We start from the raw sequence: 11977 nt of genomic DNA on the forward strand, positions 1-11977 counted from the left end.
CTGATGGAGTCCTTGTGGTGTAGGTATACCCACCGTGCTGTTAGGGAGAGAGTTCCAGGGTGTTGCCCCAGTGACAGTGAAGGCACGGTGATATATTTCCAAGTCATGGTGGTGAGTGACTTGGAGGGGAAACTCCAGGTGGTGGGGTTCCCAGGTGTCTGCTGCTCTTGTCCTTCTAGATGTTAGCAGCCGTGCGTTTGGAAGGTGATGTCTAAGGACCCTTGGCGAGTTACTGCAGTGCATCTTGTACATGGTACAAGCAGCTGCCACTGTTTGTCGATGGTGAAGGGTTTAAATGTTTGTGAAGGGGGAGCAATCAAGCGGGCAACTTTGTCCTGGATGGTGTTGAGCTTCTTGAGTGTTGTTGGAGCTGTACTCATCCAGGCAGGTGGAGAGTATTCTATTACACTCCTGATTTGTGTCTTTTAGATGATGGATAGGCTTTGCGCGGGTGGGGGGGGTGGGGGGGGGGGGGGGGGGGGTGTCAGGAGGTGAGTTACTATCCGCAGGATTCCTAGTCTTTGACCTACCCTGGTAGCCGCAGTATTAATGTGGCTAATCCAGTTCAGTTTCTGATCCAGAGCCACAAGCTTCATCCACATAGCAAGCATGCCCCAGGCGCAGGGTGTCATTGACTGCACCCAAATGGCTCTGCGCTCCCCATGGCATCATGGGGCACCATTTCTGAACCGCAAGAGATACCAATCCCTCAATATCCAGCTCGCCTGTGATGACACAATGCACATCATGCAGATGTGCGTCCGTTTCCCGAGGAGTGTCCATGATACATTTTGCAGCGCTTGTGCATCCCAGCCATTTTTGAGGGGGAGCAGCAGCTCGAGAGATGTCTCCTCGGAGACAAAGTGTCCCCACCCAGGAGGTGGCTAATGACGCGATGCGAAGGTCACAGTCACGCGCTGTGACTCGCTACAATGTGGCTCATGCATCAATGCATGCACTGGTCGAGCAGGTCGGGCCAGGAGCGGTCGGGGGGGGGCGGGGGGGGGGGGGGGGTGGTTCCAGTTTCCTCCACTTCGGTCGGGGGGGGGGTGGCTTCCTCCACTTACTGATGATGTAGACAGACTTTCTACACGTTTTCAGTGTTTGGCATCTTAATAACTAGAGAATGCTGGCAGACATGAGAGGCCTGGACTTTGCTGTGAAGGGGTGAACCTTCCATGGTTGGGGGCTGGGAGGGGGGGGTGTCAGATAGGCAGGGCACCCCCAGGTTCTCCTGGGTGGAAGGCCCCAGGCTGCGATCCTGCTGATCCTCTTCTTCCCTTCAGTTGCCCAGGGCTCGTCCATGGAATAGAGGAGCAGGTGGAGTGAGATCCAGAAGCCCCCTCCTTCTCTGGCGCTGACATTCAAGGATTCCCACCTTGCACCATGCTGTTGAAGCTCTGTACCATGAAGTTCATGTCCTCAGCCATGGTGGTCATGAGCTGAGCCATGGCGCGAGCATCCCCTGCCATTGTGTGCACCTCTTGTACAAAAGTTTCTAATGTGGACGCCACCTTCACAGTGGTGGCCTCATTGTTTTGGGTGATGGCACCATCTCCTGGGACAGAAGTCAATGGGCCTCCTCCAATTGGTTTTGGGAAGCTGCCATCACTTTGTGACTCTGCCTTTGTAGCGCCAGCAGCTGGGGATGACAGGACCCAGGGGCACGTCATCGGCCTGGTGCTCAGCCGAGTCCTGGGCTCTGGCATCCTCCCAGTACTGCACCCCTGGGACATTCCTTCCTCCACCTGCTGTGCATCTTCAGCTGTGCGGTGTTCACCAGTGAGTGACCCAGAAGCCTGATTAATCCCACTGAGATGTTGGTATCTGCACTGGTGGAAGATGAGGGAGACAGATGTGATGCCGCCTCACTACTTGTCTCCGAGATGTCTCCATCGGAGCTGCTCTGGTCTGTAGGCCCAGAGGGCACGAGGATGGTCCCGGCTGACCGATTCATTGACCTACAAGGGGAGTAAGATGGCATTAGTGACATGACAAGGGCAGACTGATGGAAGAAAGTTAACTCGCGTAAGGATTGCACATTGGTTGCACGTCTTGACAGTTCCCACTTTTGCCTCTTGCTCCCACCTTGCCCTCTGCACGGGTGCAGTGCTCCCCTCACTGGCCAGCTCAACGGCTCACTCCTCAAAGAGCATTAGGGTTCTCAGCTTAGGTATGACTCTGACAGGCTGTACCCACTCACGCTGGTTCTGCTCGAGTTTGTCCTGCAATGAGACAGGTGGGGAGAGTGTAGGTGTGGGCTCTGCCGGGTCAGATGGTGATGAAGCCTGGCATGTGTGGGAGGCGAGTGGGAGCGGGGATGTGAGGAGCATATTATCTACTGGGCAAGGGGGGGGGGGGGTAGAGGGGAGGTTGGATGACATGTATTGGGACCCTGTGAGGTGGCTGGCAGTGAGATATCTGTGGAGGTGTGATGGGTGTGTGATAGGGGTGCAGTGGGAGACGTGAAGAGGCAGATTTATCCTGGCTGCATGAACAAGGTCATTCATCTTCTTCTGGCACTGTAGCCCCAGCCTCGTATGGAGCGAGCTGGCACACTATCGAGGCCACAGCCCCCCAGGTAGGGTTAGTGACCTTGCTCCCTGGTCACCTGGCCGATCGCAGGTAAAGGGTGCAACACCATCCAGGTGTTTGGTGAAGGCTACTGTGGTGATGTGCATCACTGTAAATACATGTAAGCAAGACAGACACTAGAGGGAGCACCAGAAACATCACACACACACACACACTCAACCAATAGATAAGTTAGATAGGAGGCGACCAATGGACATTCACGATACACAAGGAGGTGACACGACCACAGGGGGGCATTACATCAACCCATACATAAAGGACACCACACACATGATCGGCCCCTTTTGGCCAGTGGAGACAGTCAGTGAGGAGAGGCACAGGGTTGATTCATTATCACACCCACCACGTGGAAGACAGCAGCTGGTTAATCAGTTTAGGTAGCTACAATAGGATTAGCAGTAGTGTCGAACTCAAGTTATAAAAGTGTACATAGTGTAAATAAATGAGTTGAAGTTATTTACACGTCTCGACCTTCCTTGACAAATGCAACACAAGGAAGCCGCTTATGTTACAAAGGAAAGATAACAAAACAGCTACCTCTGTAAAACATGGGGCTGCATTCCTGGCAGCCATCTTCTCGACTGGTCTTGGAACAAATGCTGGGGAGGGGTTTAATAGGAGCGGCCCACTGATCACAGAGGTTATGATTTCCTGGGGCGGGTGAATCAGAGTCAAGCAGCCATGGGTGTGGCGAGAATCACGTGGGAAAAAAATTGTTCAAGAGGCTGAATTTTTGCGTGGGTTTTCTTGCCAGAAATCGTCGGGTTGTGACAGCGAATGGTGCTTTGGTGTCTTTCCTAACAATATGTCTCCCTTTCCCCCCAGGTGGGAGTTTCCCGGAGCATGGAGAATATCTCGAGTTCATTCAATGTCACCAGTCCGCCAGGCTGGAGGACGGCTGGTCAATGCTTATCGAGCACGGGAACGTCTGCAGTCAAACCAGGACTTTACATCTTTATAACGGTGATCATGATAGCCACCATGGTTGGAAATTGCCTCGTGGTCCTTGCCATTTTCTACTTCAAGAAGCTGCGCTCCATAACCAACGCCTTTGTCCTATCATTAGCCGTAGCCGATTTCCTCGTTGGGATTATGGTGATGCCCTACAGCATGATCAGAACTATTGAAGGATGTTGGCACTTTGGACCCATCTTCTGCCAAATCCATTCGAGCCTGGATGTGATGTTCTGCACTGCCTCCATACTTCACCTGAGTTGCATTGCCCTGGACCGTTACTACGCCGTCTGCGACCCTCTAGCCTATCATTGTAAGATGTCGCCCGGGAAGGTTGTCATCCTGCTCTTTGTCTGCTGGACGGTCCCAGCCGCGATATCATTCATCCCCATAATGCTGCAGCTACACAAATTCAGCGTTGCTCCTGACCTGTCAACTAAGAGCAGCTGTGTGTTCCGGGTGAACCCGATTTATGCTGTCTGTGCCTCTGTAATAGCCTTTTACCTGCCTATGTTTATTATGTTAGCGGCGTACTGGAAGATATACAGGGCAGCTCGAAAACAGGCAATTCAGATTGGTGCGGTGGATAACCAAATCCAGGGATGTGCGTCCGGTTTTGTAACGGCTCACACTCACAAACAATCCATTAAGAGGGAAAGAAAGGCAGCAAAAACGCTGGGGATTATTATCGGCGCTTTTCTGGTCTTCTGGCTTCCTTTCTTCACAGCGAACATCGTCGATCCTTTCCTGGGTTACAAGTTAGGTCGAGTGACTTGGGAGGTGCTGATCTGGCTTGGCTACAGCAATTCGTCCCTGAACCCATTCCTCTACGCGTTTTTCAACCGGTCATTCAGACGAGCCTTCCTCACCATCATCAGCTGTAAAATCTGTGCGCCCCGATCTCTGCAGAACATTGACTTGTCCAACAGCAAGCCGGGCGCCGCGCAGGAGTCGGTGCCCTGAGCGGGCAGGCATCGGTCATGGCGAGGTCGTGTGCCCTGAGGGTGGATGGTGAGAGCGGGCAATGATTTGTGGATTGTACCTAAACATTCTGCTGTGTGCCGCACCAAGATAGCGAGTAGGGGCACCTCTCGGAGGTCATTTTAACTTTGGATGGGTTTCAATGCAGGCAGTGGGAGAGGTGGAGAGAAGGAAGAATTTCCCTACTCGTTGGGATTGGATTTGAATTTGTCCAACAGCAAAGCCAGGGGTGAGCCGACAGACCGATTTATATCTATCCCAAACGGCTGGCACTGACTGATGAGCTGGCAGCTTTATCATTTCATAGAATTTACAGTGCAGAAGGAGGCCATTCGGCCCATCGAGTCTGCACTGGCTCTTGGAAAGAGCACCCCACCCAAGGTCAACACCGCCACCCTATCCCCATAACCCAGCAACCCCACCCAACACTAAGGGCAATTTTGGACACTAGGGGCAATTTATCATGGCCAATCCACCGAACCTGCACATCTTTGGACTGTGGGAGGAAACCGGAGCACCCGGAGGAAACCCACGCACACACGGGGAGGATGTGCAGACTCCACACAGACAGTGACCCAAGCCGGAATCGAACCTGGGACCCTGGAGCTGTGAAGCAATTGTGCTATCCACAATGCTACTGTGCTGCCCAAGCTATCGAGCTGGAACAAATAGTCAACGGAAATCAATAACATTGGCGAGATATATACAGACTGCCTACTCACTACCACCTTGTTTTGTCCTATCACACAAGGTTAACAGCATGTGCATCAAAGCTGGGTCAGAACACTGCTCTAATGACTGATTTTGTGATTTGATTTGATTTCTCCTCTGCTTTGCTTTTTAGACCGTAGTGAATATATTAAAGTCATTTTGGATTTAATCTGGTTTGGTAGACATTGGTCTTGACGCACTCCTGTGTTTCGATGAATTAATCAATAGTAATCCGTCAGTCCTGTTTTTCTACACCTTGTTGTTCAGCCGAAGCACCTTTCAGCATGTGTTTAGACTAAGGCCGGGATTTTCCGGCCCTTCCCACCGATGGGATATTCCGGCCCCGCCGAAGGCAGCCTCTTGTGGGTGGGTTCCTCGGCAGCAGGATGGGCAAGCCATACGAAACACTGTAAACATTGGCCGAACCGGAAGATCCTGCCAGCGGCCAATGGTGGGCCCCATCCACCAGCGGAAACCATGGCGTGCAGGGGAGGGGAGGGAAGGGGAGAGGGGGGGAGATCGCAGGGGGTCAGAAAATCCCCACCTTAAATCTTTGTTTTCCATTTTTTCAAGCTCGAATACCAAAATAAGTTGTCTTTTGTTTGTGAGGGGAGTGTGACCTTTGGGCTACAGACTGGGTTGTTGAGTAATCTTATCTAGTATGCTCACCTGAAGCCATCGCAAGGTGAGATTTGATTAATGGACACCTGATTGACAGCAGGTGGGAGGACTCCCTCCAACAGCTGTGTAAACAACTTGGATATTGTGAAAGCTGCATAGCCTCGCAGTCCCTGTGAGATTAACAGCTACGAGGTGAGATTTAGTTTGGGAAAGACTGCACCAGGCTGGAATGCAGCCAGAGGTTCAGCTTGTATTCGGGTCACAGTGCTAGAGCCAGAGTGGAACAGTGACCACTGACAACGGGGGGAGGGTCAGGAACTGAGTGACTGACCATAGCACCCACTCATTGGATTGCTCAGCGACTTGGTAATGAGGGGGCGGTAACATGTGCACCAAATTTGGGGAGCTGGCTGTCGTGGAACAGATCAATTTGAGGGTTATTGTTTGTGTTTAAACAAACGTCTGTCTGTCTTCTTTTCTTCAGGTGTAGACAAAGTGCTTTCTTCTTTCAGTAAGGTTATCTTTCTTCCCTTTTACTTATTATCAACTATAATTGTCATGTTAGTAGCCAAGACAAGATAGAAGAGAGGGAAGTGAGGAAGGACCCGAAGGGGGGTGGTGGTGGGAGGGGGGGGGGGGCGTGGGGAGGGAGAGGGGGGATGAACAATAGAGGGAAGAAGGAAGGAAGGAAGGAATTTGTTTTTCTATGAGTATATTTGTAATTATATATTGTATAGAAGCCAATAAAAACATTTAAAAAAAACAATAGTTGTCATTTTATTCTTACAATCTTTATTCAGTATTCAATAAAATTGTTTTAACACCGTATTTATCATAGGCGCTCATTCCTGTTACGCACAAACTCAGGACTAAATGTGACTCTGAGAGGGACTCTCCTTACATCATTGCAGTCGAGAAGGTTTTTCTGGCATCTGTCTTTCTTGCAGAATCCGAGGCATTAAAATATGAAATGTTGAGTGCCTTGTTTTGATATTTTTGACCATAGAACATAGAAAAATACAGCACAGAACAGGCCCTTCGGCCCATGATGTTGTGCTGAACCTTTGTCCCAGATTAATCATAGATTATCATTGAATTTACAGTGCAGAAGGAGGCCATTTGGCCCTTTGAGTCTGCACCAGCTCTTGGAAAGAGCACTCTACCCAAAGTCAACACCTCCACCCAACACAAAGGGCAATTTTGGACACTAAGGGCAATTTATCATGGCCAATCCACCTAACCTGCACATCTTTGGACTGTGGGAGGAAACCGGAGCACCCGGAGGAAACCCACGCAGACACAGGGAGGATGTGCAGACTCCGCACAGACAGTGACCCAAGCCGGAATCGAACCTGGGACCCTGGAGCTGTGAAGCAATTGTGCTACCCACAATGCTACCGCGCTGCCCTTAAGAACAAATAAATCTACACTATATTATTTTACCGTAATCCATGTACCTACCCAATAGCTGCTTGAAGGTCCCTAATGTTTCCGACTCAACTACTTCCACAGGCAGTGCATTCCATGCCCCCACTATCTGGGTAAAGAACCTACCTCTGACATCCCCCCTATATCTTCCACCATTCACCTTAAATTTATGTCCCCTTGTAATGGTTTGTTCCACCCGGACTATCTATTCCTCTGGCCATCTTATAAACCTCTATCAAGTCGCCCCTCATCCTTCTCCGTTCTAATGAGAAAAGGCCTAGCACCCTCAACCTTTCCTCGTAAGACCTTCTCTTCATTCCAGGCAACATCCTGGTAAATCTCCGTTGCACCTTTTCCAAAGCTTCCACATCCTTCCTAAAATGAAACGACCAGAACTGTACACAGTACTCCAAATGTGGCCTTACCAAAGTTTTGTACAGCTGCATCATCACCTCACGGCTCTAAAATTCAATCCCTCTGTTAATGAATGCTAGCACACCATAGGCCTTCTTCACAGCTCTATCCACTTGAGTGGCAACTTTCAAAGATGTATGAACATAGACCCCAAGATCTCTCTGCTCCTCCACATTGCCAAGAACTCTACCGTTAACCTTGTATTCCGCATTCATATTTGTCCTTCCAAAATGGACAATCTCACACTTTTCAGGGTTAAACTCCATCTGCCACTTCTCAGCCCAGCTCTGCATTCTATCTATGTTTCTTTGCAGCCGACAACAGCCCTCCTCACTATCCACAACTCCACCAATCTTCGTATCGTCGGCAAATTTACTGACCCACCCTTCAACTCCCTCATCCAAGTCATTAATGAAAATCACAAACAGCAGAGGACCCAGAACTGATCCCTGCAGTACGCCACTGGTAACTGGGATCCAGGCTGAATATTTGCCACCCACCACCACTTTCTGACTTCTATCCGTTAGTCAGTTCGTTATCTACCTGGCCAAATTTCCCACTATCCCATGCCTCCTTACTTTCTGCAGAAGCCTACCATGGGGAACCTTATCAAATGCCTTACTAAAATCCATGTACACTACATCCACTGCTTTACCTTCATCCACATGCTTGGTCACCTCCTCAAAGAATTCAATAAAACTTGTAAGTCAAGACCTACCACTCACAAATCCGTGCTGACTATCCCTAATCAAGCAGTGTCTTTCCAGATGCTCAGAAATCCTATCCTTCAGTACCCTTTCCATTACTTTGCCTACCACCGAAGTAAGACTAACTGGCCTGTAATTCCCAGGGTTAGTCCCTTTTTTGAACAGGGGCACGACATTCGCCACTCTCCAATCCCCTGGTACCACCTCTGTTGACAGTGAGGATGAAAAGATCATTGCCAACGGCTCTTCAATTTAATCTCTTGCTTCCCATAGAATCCTTGGATATATCCCGTCAGACCCGGGGGACTTGTCTATCCTCAAGTTTTTCAAAATGCCCAACACATCTTCCTTCTTAACAAGCATTTCCTCGAGCTTACCAATCTGTTTCACACTGTCCTCTCCAACAATATGGCCCCTCTCATTTGCAAATACAGAAGAAAAGTACTCATTCAAGACCTCTCCTATCTCTTCAGACTCAATACACAATCTCCCGCTACTGTCCTTGATCAGACCTACCCTCGCTCTAGTCATTCTCATATTTCTCACATATGTGTAAAAGGCCTTGGGGTTTTCCTTGATCCTACCCGCCAAAGATTGTTCATGCCCTCTCTTAGCTCTCCTAATCCCTTTCTTCAGTTCCCTCCTGGCTATCTTGTATCCCTCCAATGCCCTGTCTGAACCTTGTTTCCTCAGCCTTACATAAGTCTCCTTTTTCCTCTTAAGACATTCAACCTCTCTTGTCAATCATAGTTCCCTCACTCGACCATCTCTTCCCTGCCTGACAGGGACATACATATCAAGGACACGTAGTACCTGTTCCTTGAACAAGTTCCACATTTCACTTGTGTCCTTCCCTGACAGCCTATGTTCCCAACTTATGCACTTCAATTCATGTCTGACAACATCGTATTTACCCTTCCCCCAATTGTAAACCTTGCCCTGTTGCACGCACCATCTTTCCACACAAAGGATTTGGATTGGAATTACATTTAATTTGCTGGGCTCCTTACACCACAGTGCATTCACACAAATTTATACCGTGTTTAAAAAAATGTTGGGATTGAATAAGAATGGGCTAGGTATTGAAAAATTTCCGTTCAGTCAGAACAGAACAGAACAGACAGTCGATTCCAATGAGAAACAGTGCGGGATTCGCTGGATTCGGGATTGACACTCAGGAGGCTGACAAGCTTCAACCGCATATACACACTTTACTCCCTACACACACCAGCCCAGCCAACAAGATGGCAGCAAGGAGAGCCGCACCCCATTTCACAGGCGGCGAGCTCGAGACCCTGCTTGACATCATTGCAGTCGAGAAGATTGACGCTGCGGAGGAGAGGAGGGCCACTCTGTACCCTGGCCCAGGAAGGAGGGGCATTCACTGTGCCTGGGCGCAGGTGGCAGAGGCCGTCAGTGCCACGAGCAACACCGTCCGGACCAGGTGCAGGAAGAAACTGCACAAACCCCTCAGGGCTGCCAGGTTGAATGGCAGCACTGTGCCCCTGGCACCAATCCCCACTCCACACACCCGTTACCCCACCCCCACCAACCAGGACGGCAGCCAAACACCCACCCTGCTCCACATGCCAGCACCCATACCGGCCGCCATGGCTGGGAGCCCTGGGCCACTGAAGATGGCAGCAAGGAGAGCCGCACCCCATTTCACAGGCGGCGAGCTCGAGACCCTGCTTGACATCATTGCAGTCGAGAAGATTGACGCTGCGGAGGAGAGGAGGGCCACTCTGTACCCTGGCCCAGGAAGATGGCCAGCTACCCACCCCTGGGCTGTTTGCAACGGACTGTCTGACACTGTCGTTTTCTGTTTCGGTGCCTCAGGAGAAGGCCGCTGATAAGCGCAAGAAGCGGGAAAAGACTGGAAGGGGACCGTTGGTCAGGCGGCCCCTCACCGTGGCAGAGCAGCGGGCTCAGGACATGGTCAGCGGGCCCGAGGAAAGGGAAGTCACTGGGGTGGAGATCGGACTCAGGCAAGGAAGTAAGACTCCGCTTAGTTGCAGTTCCCCGTGACACTTACACCACCCTCAAACCATCCCCGCACCACCCTCACCCTAACACCACACCACCTTCACACCACCCTCACACCACCCTAAAACCACCCTCACGCCACCCTTACACCACCCTCACCCCCACACCACCCTCGCCCCACACCACCCTCACACCACCCTCACCCTCACACCACCCTCAAACCACCCTCACGCCACCCTTACACCACCCTCACCCACACACCACCCTCACCCCCACACCACCCTCGCCCCACACCACCCTCACCCTAACACCGCCCTCACCCCCACACGACCCTCACCCCACACGATCTTCACCCCCACACCACCCTCACCCTAATACCATCCCCCACACAACCCTCACCCCCACCCTCACCCCCACAGCATCCTCATCCTAACACCACCCTCCGCCCACACCACCCCATCCCCCCCTCACCCCCCCCCTCCCCCCCCACCTCCCCCAGGCCAGCAGTTTAATCCTGTGTCTTGTCTTGTGTCTTGCAGGAGCTGCTGGTGTTAGGGCGGATCCTTCTGGTGTCTCCTGCCCCCAACCACAGTCAGAGCGCCCCTCCCCCTATTCCCCCCCCCCCCCCCATCCCCCCCCCCCCCCCCCCCCCCGCCCCACTCCCCCATGTCCCGAGCAGCAATGACATCACCTACACAGAGGGGACCCATACGCCCGAAACCCAGGACACCTGGAGCTCGAATCCGATGTTGACACCGGTTTCCCGTCACAGCTGTCTCCAACACCCTCCACCATCCCAGAGACACTCACCTCGGTTTGGGCACTTCAGTGAAGAGGCTCCTGGGACACTATCTGGTGCGCATGCCCCATGTATTAGGTAGAGGTAGGAACACCCGAGGGGGCAGACAGTCGGAGGGCAGGCCAACTCCAGGGACTAGCTGTCGTCCAGACAGGTTAAAGGCTTCTGGAATGGACAATCGCAACAATCATGGAGATGCAGTCACAGAGCCAGTGACTACATAAGGGGTTGTCGGCGAGCATCCAGTACCTGCAGATGCAGTTGGAAGAGTTCAATTGCGTGCAGGAGCAGGATGTGGTCCCAACCATGCGTGCCACCTTGGCCAACACCGCATGGGTGGAGTCCAAGGTGGAAGTCTTTGGGGTAAGGGTTTTGGCTATGGATCAACTTGTCCAGGACCTGGAGCATTCTGTGCAGGTGCTGGCCGAGGCCCAGGACAGAGTTGCCACCTCACAGGCAGCCATATGCCAGAGCAGCGGCGCTCCTGAGAGTGGCACAGCCACAGCAGGCCATGACTGGGAACGTTGGCGGCATTGCCCAGGCGCTGGCCAACGTGGTGGCACAGACACAGAGGGAGGTGGCCCCGTCCCAGAGGGAGATGGCGCGGTCACTGCCTGATGTGGCACAGCCTCAGAAGGTAGTTGCACAGTTGCAGTGTGATGTGGCACAATCCCAGATGGCCGCGAACATGCAGACCCTGGCCGAGAAGAGAGCGAGCCTCCAGGACTGGCGGCAGAGAGCCTTTTGGAATAGCTCCTATGCACCCCCGTCCCATGAAGTA

General features: G+C 51.9%; 1 protein-coding gene across 1 annotated transcript in view; it reads left to right on the top strand.

Moving 5' to 3' along the window:
- LOC140409271 (trace amine-associated receptor 1) overlaps window positions 1-5733 on the top strand; it is an 86403-nt gene extending 80670 nt beyond the window's left edge. Inside the window, exon 2 of the mRNA XM_072497634.1 lies at window positions 3421-5733. Within this exon, the coding sequence (XP_072353735.1) occupies window positions 3439-4512 (1074 nt within the window). The 5' untranslated portion in view covers window positions 3421-3438 and the 3' untranslated portion in view covers window positions 4513-5733. The remainder of the gene's footprint in view (window positions 1-3420) is intronic.
- The last annotated feature ends 6244 nt before the right edge of the window (window positions 5734-11977 follow it).

Source organism: Scyliorhinus torazame, chromosome 3 (assembly GCF_047496885.1).
Source record: "Scyliorhinus torazame isolate Kashiwa2021f chromosome 3, sScyTor2.1, whole genome shotgun sequence".
In the NCBI taxonomy this organism is placed as follows: Eukaryota; Metazoa; Chordata; class Chondrichthyes; order Carcharhiniformes; family Scyliorhinidae; genus Scyliorhinus; species Scyliorhinus torazame.